This window comes from Carcharodon carcharias, chromosome 6, assembly GCF_017639515.1.
Source record: "Carcharodon carcharias isolate sCarCar2 chromosome 6, sCarCar2.pri, whole genome shotgun sequence".
NCBI classification, from domain to species: domain Eukaryota; kingdom Metazoa; phylum Chordata; class Chondrichthyes; order Lamniformes; family Lamnidae; genus Carcharodon; species Carcharodon carcharias.
This window is the reverse complement of record NC_054472.1, coordinates 183,945,609-183,966,643: the sequence shown is the minus strand read 5'-3', so window position 1 is coordinate 183,966,643 and position 21,035 is coordinate 183,945,609. Positions and strand designations below refer to the sequence as shown.

At 45.0% G+C, this 21,035-nt stretch overlaps 1 protein-coding gene across 1 annotated transcript in view; it reads left to right on the top strand.

Annotated features, from left to right (window-relative positions):
* The window catches only part of LOC121278860 (meprin A subunit beta-like), a 93,212-nt gene that overhangs the window by 59,931 nt on the left and 12,246 nt on the right, over positions 1-21,035 (top strand). Inside the window, exons 13-17 of the mRNA XM_041189316.1 lie at positions 2,712-2,829; positions 10,049-10,227; positions 10,322-10,540; positions 12,573-12,725; positions 16,284-16,499. Of these exons, the coding sequence (XP_041045250.1) occupies positions 2,712-2,829; positions 10,049-10,227; positions 10,322-10,540; positions 12,573-12,725; positions 16,284-16,499 (885 nt within the window). The remainder of the gene's footprint in view (positions 1-2,711; positions 2,830-10,048; positions 10,228-10,321; positions 10,541-12,572; positions 12,726-16,283; positions 16,500-21,035) is intronic.

Below are 21,035 nucleotides of genomic sequence, written 5' to 3'. Positions count from 1 at the left end.
CTGTGCAACTACATCTTCTTAACCTTCCTAACCCTGCCGCTACATCTTAGCGTTCCCTCAACATCCACAGCAGAGGTGGAGGCAGCCTGCTGACTGCTAAGCCCTGTCCATGATGACCTTGGCAGGCGTCCTCTGGAGGGCCTTGGCCTGCTTTCAGGGTCCTGCTGTGGGCCAGCTGAACCCTCCTCGGCCGGCCTGTGGAGCTGGAGCTGCTGGGGTCACAGGAAGAGGTGATTTGGATCAACCGGACATTAACAGAGTCACCTGGGTGGATGGCCCTGAAGTGTGCACCTGCTGATCCTCCTCCTTGTGGGTGCCTGACGGCCCCTGGATAAGTCCTTGAGGAGAAGGGGAAGTTGGAGTGAGATCAAGCTGCCCTGCACACCTCTCCTGTTGACACTGTTGGGGGCCAACTATGGCGTCAGTGATGGAGTCCATGAGCAGTGCAGGACCGATGTCCTGGACAAAGGTCTCCATCCTACCAGTGTTGACCTTGGTGTGTTGGCAAGCCAGCGCTATCACCTCAGGTTGAAGATGGACGGGCTCCACCTGCACTCCATCGCGGGTGAGTTCTTACAGTGGCAATACGCGAGGGAAACAGGGCACCTCGACGTCCCTCCAGGTGCTGCTGCCCCTCAAGGAGTCAGGGGCCCTCGGGCACCCGGAGGAGTAGCAGTTGGACACCCCTGGGTCATCCACTCAGGAATCTCTGAGGCTCTCCTCTCCCTCCGAATCCCCTTTGCCTGTGACCCCTCAACCTCGTCCTCTGTCACCTCAGAGGGAGCAGCTGGATAATGAGTGATTCTGGAGGGAGAAGTGTGCGTGTGTGCGTCAGGCCATTCCAGAGCCAATGGCTTGCCATCCCTTCTACCGATACCGTCGAACTCTCACCCTACCACCCCACTGCCTCACTCTGCCCTCAGTCATTCTCACCATTCCCTCACACCAAGCCCTCCCCAGGAGGCAGCCATGGACCCATCAGACCCCTCCCTTGCATGTTCACCTGGGCATCATCCCGCACTCTAAATCTCTTCCCCTCAGAACCCCTTCCCCTCTCCAGACCCACCCCCCCAACCCCATAACCTCTTCCCCCCAGAACCCCTGCCCCCCTAAACCCCTTCCTGCAGAACCTCTTCACCCCTCTTAGTTCTCCCCCACACACACCGCACCCCCGCCCCAGCTTGGTCCCTCCCGCTTCCTGACTCCCTTAGACATGCTTACTTCTTCAGCCATCCTTAGTTCCCCCATCCCGACTCCTTCCTCCAGCCTTACCTCTTCCTCCAGTCTCACTTCTTCCTCCAGCCTTAGTCCTTCCCCCTTCCTGGCTCCCTCAGACACCCTCACTTCTTCCTCCAGCTTTAATCCTTCCCGCTTCCCAACTCCTTCCGCCACCCTTATTTCTCTCCCCCCACCACCCCACCCCCCTGCCCTGCTGGGCTCCCTCCCCTCTCTGCACTCCTTCCCCTCACTGAACTCCTTATCTTATACCTTCCATCATACCTACCTCCCCAGTTGCCACCAACTCCCCTGTTACCCCCTCCTCCCTTGTAGTCCCTCCTCTGCCTCCTATCCTCGACCCCTGGCAACTTCTTCCCGCTCCTCCCAATCTCACCTCCTAAGCACCTTCATTCCCCCCCTCCCAACCTCACCCCACCGAAACATCTTCCTCTCCCAGTCAATCCTAGACTTTCCTCTCCCACCCCCTTGACCATCACCCATCGTGAGCTTCAACGGTGACTTTCCAACTTGCGCGAGCGGCTTCGCGTTGGACCCATGTCCGTGAGAATCCACCCAGGATGCCATGGATGTTCCTCCAGGGTCGCGTTGCTGTCACGCTTCAGTGTCTTCTGCTCCTCGGATGTCCGCAATGTGAGCAAGGCCCCGGCACTAAATCCTGACTTCTGCACGTCGCCCTTGTCAAGACGTGTTCTGCACCGAGGTGTTTTCCCACTGACGTGGGTGGATGATCCAGCGGTGGGGGATGAGTCCATCAGGCTGGCCCTACAATGATACGCTGATGTATTACAATGGGGTTCCCGATGTCCGATAGCGGGGAATACGGCCCACCATCGACAGGCTGAGCGGACGATCGCAAACTGGTTTCACAACGTCGTGAAACCGATTTTTGGCCTTCTCACCACATTGTCCGATCATGCCACCGATCGTGCCCGACGCCAGCGGGCACGGAAAACCCTGGCCTTAATCCCCAGCAGAGAAAATTCTGTCCAGCGTTCCAGGTCAATAATCTTTCATTCATAACCGATTCATTTCAGATTTCCCCCATCCATGCTAATTTGTGTTGGCTTTTAATTCGCTGCCACTTCCCTTTCAGGAACGCCCACCTTGGAGAAGCTCTGCGCTTCTGACAGGATATTTGCTTGCCTCTTTTACCTTGTTCCCGTTCACTTTCCCTCTTTCCCTTCTCATCATTGACCCTGTATCTACCAGAATTCACCAGCACCGTCACATCTCTTTCCTCAACAACGGTCTCCAGCTCCGACCCCCTATTTCCCACCTACTCTGACTATTGTAGTACAGTATAACTTGAGTGTAACATCAAGGTCAGTAACATTGTATGTTATACCAAGGTACTCACAGGGTAACCATTGCAATGACATATCACACGCAGGGTAACACACATGGATGTATAAATATTCCTGAGCAAGTCGTGGACATTTCACCCTGGCAATAAAATTCCATTTCTCCTGTAGATGTAAATGCTAAAGGTATTATCCTAAAAGCATTTGAACAGTATCGCCTCAAGTCTTGTATCGATTTTAAGCCTTGGACAGGCGAAGGAAACTACATCTCGATATTCAAAGGCAGCGGGTAAGAGCATTTTTCTCTTCTCAAGAATTTTCTCTTGACCCACTGGTGCATCCTCTCTGCTTCCTGTGCTGTCGTTACTCTTCACACTTCAGTTTGCTGGAGTCGAGATTTGAGTGCAAAATCTTGGCTGTTTCTAACCCTGTTTGGGATGATGTTGGCATATTGGTAACATCACTAGATTAGTAATTCAGAGGGCTGGCCTCTGGGGACATGGGTTCAAATCTCCATGATGGCAGCTGATGGAGGATAAAGCTAATCTTAGTAATCACAGAATCTTCACAGTGCAAAGGGAGGCCATTCAGCCCATCAAGTCTGCACTGGCTCACTGAAAGAGCATTCCACCTAGTTTCACTCCCCTGCCTTATCCCCATAACTTTCCACATTCTTTTTCAGGTAGCAATCCAATTCCCTTTTGAATACCTCGATCGAACCTGCCTCCACCACCCTTTCAGCAAGTTCATTCCAGGCTCCAACCACCCCTCTGGGTGAATAAAATTTTTCCTCACATTACTTCTACTCTTTTTGCCCATTATTTTGAATCTGTTCCCTTGATTTCTTGATGGTCCCTTGAGTGGGAACAGTTTCTCACTATTCACCCTGTCCGTACCCCTCAGGATCTTGAATATCTCTTTCAAGTCTCCTCTCAACCTTCTTAACTCCAAGAAAAATGGTCCCAACCTCTCCAATCTATCCTCATAGCTACAGTTCTTCATCCCGGGAAAGATTCTTGTGAATCTCTTCTGTACTCTTTCCAAAGCCTTCACATCCTTCCTCAAGTATGGTGCCCAGAACTGGACACCAGGTGAGGCTTAGCTAGTGTCTTATACAAGGTTAACTTGAACTCCTTACTCTTGTACTCAATGCCCCTATTATTAAAACCTAGGGTACTATATGCTTTATTACTGCTCTCTCAGCATGGCCTGCCATATTCAATGACTTATTTACATATACACTGAGGTCCCTTTGTTCCTGCACCTCCTTTAGAGTTTCGCCCTTTAATTTATACCGTCCCTCCACATTCTTCCTGCCAAAATAAATCACCTCACACTTCTCTGCATTGAACTTCATCTGCCACTTGTCTGCCCGATCCACCAACATGTCTATGTCCTTTGAATTTCAAGACTACCCTCATCACAGTTGACAATGCTTCCAATCTTTGTATCATCCGCAAATTTTGAAATCATACTCTGTACACCACAGTGTAGGTCATTAATATATATCAGAAAGAGCAAGGGTCCTACATTGACCCCTGCGGAACTCTGCTATAGACCTTCCTCCCATCTGAAAAAAAACCATTTATAACTACTAAAACAAAAACAGAATTACCTGGAAAAACTCAGCAGGTCTGGCAGCATCGGCGGAGAAGAAAAGAGTTGACGTTTCGAGTCCTCATGACCCTTCGACAGAACTTGGTTCTGTTGAAGGGTCATGAGGACTCGAAACGTCAACTCTTTTCTTCTCCGCCGATGCTGCCAGACCTGTTGAGTTTTTCCAGGTAATTCTGTTTTTGTTTTGGATTTCCAGCATCCGCAGTTTTTCTGTTTTTTTTTGTTCTTACATTTATAACTACTCTCTGTTTCCTGTGACTCGGCCAATTTCTTATCCAAGTGCCTACTTTCCCTTTTATTCCATGAGCTAGAATTTTGCTCACAAGTCTATTGATTGGCACGGTATCAAATGCCTTTTGAGAATCTATATGCACCACATCAACAGCATTGCCCTTATCAACCTTCCCTGTTACCTCCTCAAAGAACTTCAGCAAGTTAGCTAAACATGATTTTCCTCAATGAATCCATGCTGACTTTCCTTAATTATCCTGCACTTGTCTAAGTCCTGAACAATAATTTCCAGAAGTTTCCCTACCACTGAGGTCAAACTGACTGATCTGTAGTTGCTGGCATTATCCTTGCACCCCGTTTTGAACAAAGGTGTAACATCCACAATTCTCCAGTCCTCAGTACCACTCCTGTTTCTAAGGAAGACTGGAAGATTATTGCCAGTACCTCTGAAATTTCCATTCTCAACTCCCTCAGTATCTTGGATGCATCTCATCTGGTCTTGGTAATTTATCAATTTTAAGTAAGGATAGCCTTTCAAATACCTCCTTCTTCTCAATTGTAAATTCCTCAAGTGTACCAATTACCTCCTCTCTCGACTTTCCATCCTCTTCCTTTATAAAGACAGATGCAAAGTATTCATTTAATACCTCCACTATTTATCCTCCTCCACATGCAATTCTCCTCTTTTATCGCTAATTGGCCCTACCCCTTTCTTTTACCACCCTTTTATTATTTACATGCTTATAGAAAACCTTGGGATTCTCTTTTATGTTTGCTGCCAGCCTCTTGCTTTTCATTTAGTTTTTTCACTTCCCCACTGGTCCTTCTATATTCAGCCTGATTCTCCATTGTATTTTCTACCTTACATCTGTCATAAACGTACTTCATCCTTTTCATCTTCACCTTTATTTCTCTTGTCATCCAGGGTGTTATGAATTGATTTATTTTACCTTTCCCCTTCAAGGGGATATACCTTGACATTGTCTGCAATACTTTTTCTTTGAAGATGGCCCATTGTTCACCATTTATATAATATGCTTTCTTATTATTCTTCTTGCCAAAATAAACGATTTCACATTTGCCCACATTATGCTCCATTTGCCAGATCTTTGCCCACTCACTTAATCTATCTATGTCACTTTGTAGCCTCCTTACATCCTCTTCACAATTTACTTTCCTACCTATCTTTATGTCATCAGCAAATTTAGCCACCATTTCTTCTGTCCCTTCATCCAAGTCATCTATATAAATTGTAAAAAGTTGGGGCACCAGCACTGATCCCTGTGGCACACCAGATGTCACATCCTGCCTACCTGAAAAAGACCCATTTATGCCGACTCTCTGCTTTCTGTTGGCTAACCAATTTTCTATCTATGCCAGTATGTTACCCACTACACCATGTGCTTTTATTTTCTGCAATAACCATTGATGTGGCACTTTATTAAATGCCTTCTGGAAATCTAAATATAGTACATCCACCGGTTCCCCTTTATCCACTGCACATGTGACTCCTTCAAAGAACTCCAATAAATTGGTTAAACATGATTTCCCTTTTACAAAGCCACATTGACTCTGCCTGATAACCTTGAATAGTCGAGGCAAGGGATCAAATTTGGGACCATGTGGTAAACCAAAGAATAGTGACGAGGAACTGGCAAATGAGGTTAAGGGATAAGTCAATAGAGGTTCAGTGGCAGACGTTTAAAGGGATATTTCAGAATACTGAAGCAGTCCATGTCTAAATGCAGCAAGACCTGGACAATATCTAGGCTTGAGCTGGCAAGTGGCAAGTAACCTTCACGCCACATGAGTGCCAGGCAATGACCATCTCCAACAAGAGAGAATCTAGCCATCGCCCCTTGACATTAATGGCATTACCATCGTTGAATCCCCCACTACCAACATCCTGGGGGTTACCATTGACCAGAAACTGGACCAGTCATATAATATTGTGTCTACAAGAGCAGGTCAGAGGCTGGGAATCCTGCAACAAGTAACTCACCTCATGGGCAATAAATGCTGGCCTAGCCAGTGATGCCCATATCCCATGAATGAATAAAAAAAAAAATCCTGTCCACCAGCTGCAAGGCGTAAGTCAGGCATGTGGTGGAATACTCTCCACTTGCCTGGATGAGTGCAGCTCCATCAACACTCAAGAAACTTGACACCATCCAGTACAAAGCAGCCTGCTTGATTGGCAGCCCATTTGTAAATGTTCACTCCCTCCACCACTGACGCACAGTGGCAGCAGTGTGCATCTTCTACAAGATGCAGTGGGTCATACTTTCACCTCTGAGTCAAAAGGTCGCAGGCTCCATTACCATTGACTTGAGTGCATAATCTAGGCTGATGCTCCAGGCAGTACTGAGAGGTTGCTGTACAGTAGGAAGTGCTGGTTTTTAGATGCCCTCTCAGGTGCTTAAAACCCCTCAGGGTGTATGCCTGACATCGAATGTACTTTGTAAATATCAAGAATATTGAAATTGCATTGAGGCACCTCAGAGGAACATGCTGTATGAAGGGAAGTTGAATTTTATTGCTTTTTATATCATTTTTCAATTTGAAATGTGTTGCCCCCAGTCTATATGCCTGACATGAAATGTATGTGGGGAATAATCTAGAGAATTACAATTGTGTAGAGGCATCTAGGAGGGGAGCGTAATGTATGGAGGCAAGTCAAATTTTATGGCACTTTCTGTAAATTTCAAGTTGAAATTTTTTGTAATGTCCTTTTACAAATTTTATGAATGAAGTATAATTTGAAAAAGAGGGGAAAGAAAGATCCTATGGCATTATTTTGAAGAGGAAGGGGGTTGCCCGGTCCAATGAAAGTCATCCCTCATTAAATTCCTAAAAACAGATGATTCAGGTCATTAACATATTGCTGTTTTTGGGAGTTGTTGTGTGCAAATTCATTGCTGTGTTTCCTAAGTTAGAACAGTGACTAAGGTTTAAAAGTACTTCATTGGCGGTAAAGCGCTTTGGGATGTCCTGACCTCATTAAAGGCGGCTCAGAAATGCAAATCTTTCTTTTCTCCTCGTGGGACATTACCAATGTAGAATGGCTTCCACGTGGCTTAAAAACTCTTACATTCCTACCTTTCGGATCATCAACCTGAAACGTTAACTCTCGGCAGGGTTTTCTGCACCGCCCCCCCCCTCCCCCCACCCCCGCATCACCACATCCCACCGTCGCAAGTCAATGGACCTCTGGCTGGGGTCCCACCCATAACGGCCTCTGTTTCTCTCCACAGACTCTGTCTGACCTGCCGAGTTTTTCCAGCATTTTCTGTTCTTATTTCAGATTTCAAGCCTCTGGCATCAGGCTTCCATGTCTATCTGAGTAACCTTAGTCACTTCATTTCACAGTGTGACAGTATCTTTACAGTGCAGGAGGCCATTCAGCCCATCGAGTCTGCACTGGCTCTCTGAAAGAGAGCATCCCACCTAGTCCCACTCTCCTGCCTTATCCCTGTAACCTTGCACATTCTCTCTATTCAGGTAGCAATCCAATTCCCTTCTGAATACCTCAATCGAACCTGCCTTCACCACCCTCTCACAATTCATCTTGTGGTGTGTTTTTGGATGGTCAACCTGAAAGGTGCTACATTAATGCAAAGTATTCTTTGTTATGAATTCTAAATTGTACGGAATTTACAATTCCGTCTCATTCATCTCATTCTGGACAGTCCTAAAGTGCAGCATGTGGCATCACTGGATGTACTATGAGTTCCTAGTCATGATTCTTTGTGTGTAAACGCAGAGAGAAAAGAAAGACTTGCATTTACGTAGCACCTTTCACAACTTCAGGACATCCCAAAGCACTTCACAGCCAATGAAGTACTTTTGACACTGTTGTAATGTAGGAAAAGCGCCAGCCAATTTGTGCATAGCAAGCTGCTGCAAACAGTAATGCGATAATAATTAGATCACCTGTTTTTTAATGATGTGGGTTGAGGGATAAATATTGCCCAGGACACCGGGGAGAATTCCCCTGCCCCTCCCCAACCCTGAACTTCTTCAGAATAATGCTGTATGTCATGTCTATACGTATATTCAGGTGGAGGTCTTGTGTAGGGAGCAGCATCCCCACCTCCGAGCTAGAAGCTCAGGGTTTGATTCCCACCCCAGGACTTAATGGCCAAGGAAGGTGTGTTCATAACATGGCCAAACAGATTGATTATCAACCTGTAGATCCTTCCAACACATACACCAATGACAGGCGGGGGAGATACCTGGTGAGCCATCTGATGGAAAGAATGTTGGAACCTCTGGTGTTGCCATAGCAACTCAAATTTCCTGAGTGAACTGTAACACACCACCACATATACTCAGGTCAAATGGCAAAGCTAATTAAGTGAGTACTATATTACATTAATGCTAACTACATTACATCGTTTTCAGTTTCTACACTCTATCTTATTTTAATCTCATTATTTTAACAGCCACTTTTTCCATCTATTATCTATCTCTTCATTTCCTAAAGGTTGTTTGTGGTTCCAAAGACATTAGCTGCTGCTGGCACATTGTTGATCAGGTTTCAGTCTTGACAGCAAATGCCTCCATACCAATAAGATTCTGAAGGGGCTGGACAGGGTAGACACAGTGAGGTTGTTTCCCATGACCAAGGAATCTAGAACATGGGGGCAAAGTCTCAAGATAAAGAGCTGATTATTTAGGACTGAGATGAGGAGAAATTTCTTCACTCAGAGGGTTGTGCATCTTTGGAATTCTCTACCCCAGAGAGTTGTGGATACCCCATCTTTGAAGATATTTAAGACTAAGATAGATAGATTTTTTGGGAATCAAGGGATATGGGGGGGCTGGCGGGAAAATGAAGTTAAAATTGAAGACCAGTGATTGAATGGTGGAGCAGGTTTGATGGACAGTATGGTCTACTCCTGTTCCTACTTACGATTTTCTTATGTTCTTATTTTGCATATTAGCTAACTGAGCACCATCCTACACACAATTTAAATTCCTATGAATGGCACTTCAGATTAGTTCAGAAACAGAATCCTAGGAGTTATAGAGCCCCTTAACCCAGGTATGGCAAGATTGGCTAACAGGGGTGGACTATTACTGGTCTTCATGGCCCAGCAGTACAGCAGGCTGTGCTACTGAGGTTCTATGCTGTGATACCAAACTTCATTGATCAGATTATGAACCCCTTGCCACAAAATGCTCCAACCCAAGGAACACAGTACCAACAACAGATTGCATTTATTTTGGGACAGTTTGCCAAAAGCTTGGTCAAGGAGGTAGCTTAAGTGGCTTGGAGGAGGACAAAGAGAGATAGAGAAGTAGAGAGGTCTAGGAATGGAGTTCCAGAGCTTAGGGCCCAGGCAGCTGAAGGCATGGCGACCAATGGTGGTGCAATTAAAATCATGGAATACTCAATAAGCCAGAATTGGCACTGCACAGAGAACTAGGATGGTTATGGGGCTGGAGGAGACTAGAGATTGGGAGGGGTGAGGCCATAAAGCAATTAAAATGTCACAAAGTGTAGAAACAAAAGATGTAGAACTTGGTTTTTCAAGTGTCTATACAAGGGCCAGTCTAGCTGCCAGTTCATCTTTTGGCACCTTGCACTTCTTTTGTACCTGTTAATGAACTAACAACAAGAGCAAGTTCAACATGAAGAATTCATTCCTTTTTAGGTGCTGGTCATCTGTAGGCAAGCAACATGAAGGGAGGCAGGAACTTTCCATCGGTAAGGGATGTGAAAGAATAGGAACCATCGAACATGAGTTCCTTCACGCCCTGGGATTCTGGCATGAGCAATCAAGAGCTGATCGCGATGACTATATCACGATAGTCTGGGACAGAATTGAAAATGGTAAACAGTGACGATTCCATCCCAGAAAAGAGAGGTTAATCACTGCCAACATGAGATTGTTACTTGATGTGTTCTTTTGTTGCTTTTAATTCAGGTAAAGAGTATAATTTCAATAAATATAACGACAAGAAAAGTAGTGACCTCAACATACCCTATGACTACACCTCTGTGATGCACTACAGTTCTACAGCGTTTAATAACGGTACCAAGCCAACAATAGTCACCAAGATTGAGGAGTTCAGTGATGTGATTGGGCAACGGTTAGATTTCAGTGACTATGATGTCCTGAGACTCAACCGACTCTACAACTGCTGTGAGTTCCAATGGTTTGGTTAGAATTGGGCGTGGGTGGGATTTGTGACAGGTTGGAAAAGACATTGGTTCATTGATCATAGGGGCTGAGATTTCACAGTTTCTGTTTACAGGCAATCACCGTTTATCTCCAATTAGTGGATGATTAACTCAATGTTTAAGTTGATTAAACTGCTCATAGATTAGGTAAATTAAATGGGGATAGATGGTGATTTACTGGTGATGTCACTGGACTAGTAATCCAGAGGACTAGGACAATGCCAATGTGGACATGGGTTCCAATCCCACCACGGAATTTGAATCCAATTGATAAATCTGGATTTGAAATCGAGAATCAGTAATGGTGACCATGAAACTATCATCGATTGTGGTTAAAAACCCATCCGTTTAACTAATGTCCTTTAGGGAAGGAAATCTGCCACCCTTTACCCTGGTCTGGCCTACATGTGACTCCAGACCCACAGCAATATGGTTGACTCTTAACTGCTCTCTGAAATGGTCTAGCAAAGCCACTCAGTTCAAGGGCAATTAGGATGGGCAATAAATGTTGGGCTTTGCCAGCAACACCCACATCCCCTGAATGGTTAAATAATAAAGCTGTAATGGTAACACAATGGTTATGTTACTGGACTAGTAATACGGTGGTCACACATAAATTTATCATCCTACCATAGTATCTGAGGATTTTAAATTCAGTTATTAAACCTGGAATTTAAAAAGCTAATAACAGTAATGGTGACCATGAAAATATGGGACTGTCATAAAAATTAATCTGGTTCACCAATGTTCTTTAGGGAAGGAAATTTGCCAACCTTACCTGGTCTGGCCTACCTGTGACTCCAGATCCACAGTAATGCGGTTGACTCTTAACTGCCCTCTGAAATGGCCTTGCAAGACGCATAGACTGCAGCGGTTCAAAAAGGCAGCTCACCACCACCTTCTCAAGGCCAATTAGGAATGGGGAATAAATGCTGGGTCCAGCCAATGAAGCCCACATCCCAGGAATGACTAAATTCAGTAAGCAAGGACAGTTCAGAGAGGAGTCTTTCTGTCTCTCAAATCTTCCTCTTCCCCCCCAATATAGAGGCATAATACTCTGCAACACCCTCACTGATGTGGACAATTTTAGAACTCCAAATGGGAGGGGTAAATCAAATCTTCAAACATTCCTGGTGTGTCCACATACATGTGTTCTGAGATATTAGGACATTAAGCTACAGCTGAACTGTCTTTCAGTATGGGAGTCAAGCCTGCACTCTCAAAACCAAACTTAATACTGTAATTTCCTCCAGCCCTACAAACTGTTGAGATCTCTACACTCTGCCAATTCTGGTCTCTTGCACTCCCCCGATTTTAACTGCTCCAACAATGGTGGCTGTGCCTTCAACTGTCCATGCACTAAGCTTTGGAATTCCCTCCCTAAACCTTTCCTTCTTTAAGATGCTCCTTAAAACTTAACTCTTTGACGAAAGTTTTGGTCATCTCTTCTGATGTCACCTTTTGTGGCTAAGTCATTTTTTTTTACTTGACTAACGCTCTTGTTAAGCACTGTGGACATCTTGCTCTGCCTCGCCTCTGTGCCACAAGGTTGTGAGTTTGAGTCCCACTCCAGGACTTGAGCACAAAAATCAAGGTTGACACTCCACCGCAGTACTGATGGAGTGCTGCACTGTCAGAGGCGCATTAAACCAAGTCTCCCATCTTCCCTCTCGTGCAGATGTAAAACATCCAAAGGCAATATTATAAAGAGCAGTGGTGTTATCCTGGTGTACTGATCAACATTTAATTCTCAACTAGCATCAGAAAAACAGATCATCTGGGTGTTATCACACTGCTGTTTGTGGGAGCTTGCTGTGTGCAATATGGCTGACGTGTTTCCTACACTCAACAGTGAACACACTTTAAATGTAGGCCCTTGACTGTGAAATGCTTTGGGATGTCCTGTCTTTGTGAAAGGTGCCAAATAAATGCAAGTAGTTGTTGTTGCTGAAGTAGAAGATAAACTCTCACCTTTCCGTTTGCATTTTTGGCAGCTTCCTCGCTTAGCTTTATGGATAGGTGCAGCTTTGAACTGGAAAGTATTTGTGGCATGATTCAAGGCCTAGGAAACAATGCAGTTTGGGAACGAGTCACCCAGGTCTCGGCTGGACCTGACCAAGATCACACCAACATGGGTAACTGTGCAGGTAAAGAGACACACTTTCATCACTGTAAAGTGTTACATCAGAAAATGCAGTGGCGCGGCCCCAATTTCACTCTTGGTGAGGATGTGCCCACTGCAGAAAACTGCAGCTAACTCCTCCGTGATGTTTGGCATTAGGTCGGCACTCACCCAGAGAAGCTACAAGGTGCCATTTGGGAAGGGAAAATGATGCGCTAATCATACATTCTTAAAGAACAGGAAATCGGCCTAATTCGGCCCATCAGAAGATTATGTGCCGGCTCTCCTATCCAACCAGCACCACCCCCTTCCACATCGACCCACAAACTTGCCTTGGGGCAATGGGGTTTACTGCTTGGATTATACAGAACCGCGGTGAGTTTTCCGCACGGAAGCAGGCCATTCAGCCCAGGCGGCTATTGCTGTTTATGGAGATAAGAGGGCCACTTTAACTCCTGCTGGGGGCGGACAGCATTCGCCTGTATGAGTGAGAGCAAACTGCCGGCCTGACTTTAGTCCCACCAGTCAGATGCCCAGCTACTCCAGGCCACGTGTGTCCCGGTATCCTTGGCTGATGTCTGGTAACGCTGATCTTCCCAGAGCCTCATCCACAACTGAAAGCAGCGGAGTTAAAATCACAGGTCAGCTGAATCTGAGAAGGAAATTGAGCCACTCCATTTTAAAAGGCCCCCCCCCCCACAACCACCTCTCCATTTTTGTCCATCGGAGAGGCACAGGTATAGGCCCCTAAGCTGCTGTCACAAGTTTGGGGGTCTAATTCAGTCATTCCCAGTAGAGTGGTAGGTGCACAAAGAGGAGAACGTAACAAAAGTGGGGGGGGGGGGGGAAAACGTTCCCTTCCGATGGTGCCCAGTCACTGGAATTATACCCCTTAGAGAAGAGGCTCCCACCTACTGACCTGGTGAACTCAGGCAGGGGTCAAGCCGGAAAGTGTCGGCAGATGACAGGATGAGCACCTGGTCATTTTCGCAGCACTAATCTCCTTTAAAGATCTTTAGAAACCACAGTTTGATAAATATTTGATGATAAAAAAGATCTGGTGTTGAATATATATCATGTTGTATAAATACTGTCACAAAAGCAGGCCATTCAGCCCATCAAGTCCTTGCTGGCCCTCTGTAGAGCAATGCAGTCAGTCCCATTTTCCCACTCTATTCTCGGAACGATGGAATATTTCCTTCCAGTGCCCATCCATTTTCCTTTTGAAATCATTGATCATCTGGTAAAAGTAGGAAAAACCCCGAGATATTCTATATCAACGGGAAGAGGATAACCAAGGAAAGAATACGGCCCATCAGGGACCAAGGGGGCAATCTATGGGTGGAGCCAGAGGACAACGCTAGAGTGTTGAATGAATACTTCACATCCGTCTTCACCCAAGAGAATGAGGATGGAGGCATGGAACTCGGGGAGAGAGACTGCGAGGTTCTTAAGCAAATTGATATAGGGATTGACAAGGTACTGGAGGTGTTGGCAGACTTAAAAATGGACAAATCTCCAGGTCTGGATGATTTGTGTCCCAGACTGCTGAGGGAGGCAAGGGAGGAGATCGCAGGGGCTCTGACCCAAATTTTTAATTCTTCTCTGGCCACGGGGGAGGTGCCAGAGGACTGGAGAACAGTTAATGTGGTTCCGCTATTTAAGAAGGGTTGTAGAGATAGGCCAGGGAACTATAGACCAGTGAGTCTCACGTCAGTGGTAGGGAAACTATTGGAGAAAATTCTGAAGGAGAGTATCTATCTCCACTTGGAGAGGCAAGGTTTGATCAGGGATAGTCAGCATGGCTTTGTCAGAGGGAGGTCATGCCTAACAAATTTGATTGAATTTGTTGAGGAGGTGACCAGGTGTGTAGATGAGGGTAGTGTAGTTGATGTAGTTTATATGGATTTCAGCAAAGCCCTTGACAAGGTCCCACATGGGAGGCTTATAAAGAAGGTAAATGCACATGGGATACAGGGTAATTTGATAAGGTGGATTCAAAATTGGCTTAGTTGTAGGAGACAGAGGGTGATGACAGAACGATGCTTTAGTGACTGGAAGCCAGTGTCCAGTGGCGTACCACAGGGTTCTGTGCTGGGTCCCCTATTATTCGTCATTTATATAAACGACATAGATGACTATGTGGGGGTTAGGATTAGTAAGTTTGTGGATGACACAAAGATTGGCCGGGTGGTTAACAGTGAGGTTGAGTGTCTTGGGCTACAGGAAGATATAGGTGGGATGGTCAAATGGTCAGATAAGTGGCAGACGGAATTTAACCCTGAAAAGTGTGAGGTGATACACTTTGAAAGGAGTAATTTGACAAGGAAGTATTCAATGAATGGCATGGCACTAGGAAGTTCTGAGGAACAAAGGGACATTGGCGTGTGTGATAGATCTCTGAAGGCGGAGGGGCATGTTAGTGGGGTGGTGAAAAAGGCATATGGGACACTTACCTTTATCATTCGAGGCATAGGTCATGTTAGAGTTGTATAGAACCTTGGTGAAGCCGCAGCTGGAGTACTGTGTGCAGTTCTGGTCGCCACATTATAGGAAGGATGTGATTGCACTGGAGGGGGTGCAGAGGAGATTCACCAGGATGTTGCCTGGGATGAAACATTTAAGTTATGAAGAGAGGTTGGATAGACTTGGGTTGTTTTCATTGGAGCAGAGAAGACTGAGGGGCGAACTGATCGAGGTGTACAAGATTATGAGGGGCATGGACAGGGTGGATAGGGAGCAGCTGTTCCCCTAAGTTGAAGGGTCAGTCACAAGGGGACATAAGTTCAAGGTGAGGGACAGGAGGTTTAGGGGGAATGTGAGGAAAAACTTTTTTACCCAGAGGATGGTGACGGTCTGGAATGCGCTGCCTGGTAGGGTGGTGGAGGCAGGTTGCCTCACATCCTTTAAAAAGTACCTGGATGAGCACTTGGCACATCATAACATTCAAGGCTATGGGCCAAGTGCTGGTAAATGGGATTAGGTAGGTTGGTCAGGTGTCTCTCATGTGTCGGTGCAGACTCGATGGGCCGAAGGGCCTCTTCTGCACTCTGTGATTCTGTGATCTCTGCTTCCACATCCTTGTAGACAGAGAGATCCAGGTCATTACTACTCACTGTGTAAAACTGTGTAAAAAAGCTCTTCCTCACATTCTCCCTGCTCTTACCCAAACCCTTAATTCTGTCTCCCCCGGTCCTTGCACCATGAACTAATGGGAACAGCTTTCCTTTGTCTGCTGTATCTAAACCTGTCATAATGTTGTACACCTCTATCAAATCTCCCCTCAAATTCCTTTGCCCCAGGGAGAACAACCTCAGCTTTTCCAAATTAACCTTATAGCTAAACCCACCCCCCCGCCACCCATCCCTAGAAACCATTCTGGTAAATCTCCTCTGCACCCTCTCAAGGACTCTCATATCTTCCCTAAAGTGTGGTGACCAGAACTGAATGCAACGCTCCAGTTGTGGCCTAACCAGAGCTTTGTAAATGTTCAGTCTAACTCCCCTGCTGTTGTACTCAATACTCTGTTAATAAAACTGTGGAAGCTTTATTAATTTAACATTTCAATCATGTTATATGGCAGGTATCGGGTACTTCATGTATTTCAGTACCAGCACTGGACTGGCGGGAAACAATACCCTTTTGGAAAGTAGGATCTATTACCCTAAGCGAGGCTTTCAATGTTTGGAGTTCTATTCTTTCAACAGTGGAAGCGAGAACGATGAGCTGAACATTTGGGTCAGAGTTTACAATGAAACTAATACCAACGGTATTCTAACAAAAATCATTGGAATGAAAGGTATGTCATTGATGGCCGAAGAATGAGCTTAACATCATTTATTAACGTGCAATCTGAAAGGTGATATAACCCTCACACATCAATACTGCTTCTGGACATATCTCATTACACTAATTACAAAGTGATGTCCCCTTGATCTTTATGGAACATCATTCCCACCGGTGGGTGACAGGGGTTCTATGTGGTGCAGTGGGTAGCACGCTTCTCCCTGTATCAACGGATCATGGCTCAAGTCCCACTCCAGAGACTTGAGTGCAAAGACCTAGGCTGATGGTCCAGTGAGGTACAGGGGGAGTGATGCACAGCCAGAAGCTGCTGTCTTTCAAATGAGCAGTTAAACCAAAGCCCAATCTGCCCTGTTGGGTGGAGATAAAAGATCCCATGGTGTACTACTCTGAAGAAGAGCAGGGGATGTGTCCTGGTTCACATTTATCTCTCAATCAATGTCGCAAAAACAGATTATCTGCTCATTATCTTATTGCCATTTCTTGGACCTTGCTGTGCACGAATTGGCTGGCATTACATGACAACAATGACTACGTTTTAAAGGCGCTTTGTTGGCTGTCAGGCGCTTTGGGAAGTCCCGTGGGGCGGAACCTTCCGGTCCCCGTCATGGCGGGGGTAGAACTGGAAGATGTGGCGAGCTGCTCGAAGCTCCGCTCGCTTCAGCGGGACCGGGAGATCCCGCCAGCGGGAGGGGCTGGAAAATTCCAGCCATGGTCATGACGGGCCCTATAGAAATGCTGGCTCGGGTCAATTAAACAATATCTCCCCACAAGGTGAAATCTTCCTCGATATCTGCTTGTCAGGATAGGTGTTAATCAGAAGCTTCAGCTACGAGGAGATGTTAGGAGAAGTGGGTTTGTACACTTTGACAAATATTAGGTGACCTAACCAAAGTTTTCAAGATTATACAAAGTCTTTGATTTTGTTAAGGCATTTAAAATCAGGAAGGTAACCAGAGGGTAGGGTGATTGGCAAAAGAACTAAAGGCAACATGAGGAAAAATAGTCTACACAACAGTGTAGAATGCGCTGCCTGTTAAGATAGTGCAATAGTATTCAATAGTAGCTTTCACAAGGATAAAATGTGAAGGAGGAAAAGCTTGCAGGGTTATGGGAAAGAGTGAGGGAGTGGGACTAACTGGATTGCTCTTTGACAAACACAGTCTTGATGGGCTGAATGGCCTCCTGGTGTGCTGCATTATTTCATGATTCGACGATGGATCGACAAGTTTGGCTCAGATATTTTCTTTCAACGTGGCAACTAGTTCAGATACCAAAGAAAAAGAAACTAGGAGTAAGAAGGGAGGGAGATTGAGCGGATTATTTTATGCACAGTGTAATTGATTCTGAGACTTGGGAAAGCTCATCTGGAAGTAATGGTTCAAAGCATTTTGAGGGTCAGCAGAGCGTGTTTCTAGAGAGCATGTAGAGTTATAGAGATATCTAGAATATACAGCACAGGTTGATGTGATGTGTCTATAAGGTGGGTAAAGAGAGCTAGCGTTCCTTCTACTTTTGTGTGCTAGTTTGCCTCATTTTTTCAGCCTACAGTGCTGGCAGCCATACAAGAAAGAGAGCCAGATGTGAACGTCTCTCCCTGTCAGTACACAGCCTCACCATTGGCACCGCCTCTGCTGTGTCTCCCCTTGACGACACATGGAAACTGGGTCCCTCGCAGCCCCAGGCTGAAACTTCAGAGGAACTCGGAGGAGAATCAGTCCACAAGCATGACTCCTTCCTTCCAGTTTCTTGCCATTTCAAGTCATCACCTTGATCTCATGCTCACTTTCCTGTTCCCAACCTGCTTCAATGTTCCAGTGAAGCCCAAAGCAAGCTTGAGGAACAGCACCTCATCTTCTAGCTAGGCACTGTACAGCCTTCCGGACTCAACATTGAGTTCAACAAATTCAGACCATGAAGTGTTCTCCATTTTGTATTTTTTTTCCCATGAGTTCCAGCTTATACCTTGTTCTCATGTTTTTGCTTTCAGACAGCACTGATCTTTATTCTGCTACTCACACATTCTGCTATTTTGCTTTGATAAGCGCTCAACTTTATTCTGCTGTTTAACATTAACTCTGGACCAATGCTTTGTTCCTTTACTGCTACATTCTGCTATTTTGCTTTCAGACAGTGCTGACCTTTATTCTGCTATTAACACCTACTCTAGACCAATTCTTTGTTCCTCTATTACTACCATTCCCATTTTCTTTGCCTTTTGATCCAAGTAAACCCCGCCAAAAAATCTGGAGTGGAGCCCAAAAGCAGACTGATGTCTAAATATGTCACCTTTCCAGCAACTCTTGCAACCAAGCTGGTGCCAAACGTAGTGTTTTGTATTCCTTTAGGCTCAACCAGCAAGGTTGGGAGGGGGACCCTGATGTTTTGGCACCCCAGGGTCTCTAGACTGATGCCCTGGAGAGAACACACACCTGCTTCAATGAGTGCTTGGAGCTTGGTGCCTCTGTTAAACAAATGGACGGAATCCATCGCACCAGGCAAACAAACGGAACAAGCAAAAAGAAAGAAGATGCTAACTCTGCTATTGGCAAGCGGGAACATCAGGACCACTTGCACAGGGCTGGCAGTTGATTTGTAGCTTGTCAATAACACCCTGCAAGACAGTTGTGATCGACATGGAACTCGATAGACTGAACATTACTTAGCTTCCCTACAAGGACCAGGCTTGCCGAGAGTGGCTCTCTGAAAGAAAATATTATACATCCATCTGGTAGGGGAAGAGGAAAGAGAAAATGTGTGAACAAGGTGTAGGCTTTGCTATAAGGAACTTGCTACTCTTGGTGACTGAATGCCACATAAATGGTTCAGCACATGTTTCTCTCCATCTACCTCTCAGCCCAAACAGGGCCAGTTAACCTCATGAGTTCCTATGCTGTTATGACTGATGCAGTTTGTAAAGCTGAATGATTTAAAAATCCCAGAGGGAAACTTTAAACAACTGTCATAACCTATAATTTTCAGTGTTATGTTTGAGACTCTAAATTCAGGAATCGGACCACCAGTTCTTGAGGTTTTACATTAAACTAAATGAAACATTTTATTAACTTACACAGGTTAAATTATATGTACACATGGTTACAAATTACTACTATCATAACTTGTAACAAATTTCCAAACTAATCTCCATTAAGGCAACAACAACCCATAGACTTAACCAGACACCAGGCAAAGCATTTTTACCTTATGAATTCAAAACAAATTTCCAAATTTCCACTTCACTTCAGCTCTGCAGAAGGGTCATACGGGTTCAAAGCATTAACCTTGTTTTTTTCTCTCTCTCCACCGATGCTGTCAAGCCTGCTGAGTTTTTCCAGCATTTTCTGTTTTTGATTCAAAATGAAATTCTTTTCACTTTGGTTCCTGTGGAGACAGTTGGAGGCTTACAGCTGTCCTTTGATCTCACATTGCCTCTGACCTGTACACCCAAAAACTGCTGTCCATTAAAGTAAATTCTCATTGTATCACCAGCCTCTTCTAACAATAAAACCCCTTTCATAGTACCAATTTTATTAGTAATATAAACATATTGCTTGGTATCAACTAGATAGGTATCAGTTTTCAACCCACTTCTTGAATGTTTTATTCAAAAAATGAATATGCTGGCTATCTCCCTTACATATCAAAACTAGTACACACCAAAGCACCCAGACTGGCTGGTTTTAATCCAATTAAGACACACCCACAGACTAAAGCTCTATTTTAAAAGAAAATTATTTTCCAATAATATTATATACTTTAATAGCTTCATGATAATGCTCCAGCGCTGTGCTCCACAACAGAGGTGAAGCACCAGTTCTATGAGGAGATTGACACTGCCAGAAGCAGTTAATAGAATGTTATTGTTTATTGTGAGGGGTATTGATTACAAAAGTAGAGAGGTTATGCTTCAGTTGTACAGGGCAATAGTGAGACCACATCTGGAGTACTGTGTACAGCACTGGTTTCCTTATTTAAATAAAGATGTAAATGTGTTAGAAACAGTTCAGAGAAGGTTTACTAGAGTAATACCAGAAATGGGCAGGTTGTATTCTGAGGAAAGGTTGGAAAGATTAGACTTGTTTCCACTGGAGTTCAGAAGAGTAAGAGGCAACTTAATTGAAACCTTTAAGATCCTGGATTAAAGCCAGCTAGTCTGGGTGCTTTGATGTGTACTAGTTTTGATATGTAAGAGAGATAGCGTGTATTTGCACCTTGACAGGGTGGATGTGGAGAGGATGTTTCCTCTTGTGGGACAATCTAGAACTAGGGATCAATGGGTCACTGTTCAGAAATAAGGGGTTGCTCATTTAAGTCAGAGGTGAGGAGAAATATTTTCTCTCAGAGGGTCATGAGCCTTTGGAACTCTCTTCCTCAAAAGGCAGTGGAAGCAGAGTCTTTGAATATTTTTAAGGCAGAGCCAGATAGATTCTTGATTAACAAGGGGGTGAAAGGTTATCATGGGTAGGCGGGAATGTGGAGTTGAGTTTACAACTATATCAACCATGATCTTATTGAATGGCAGAGCAGGCTC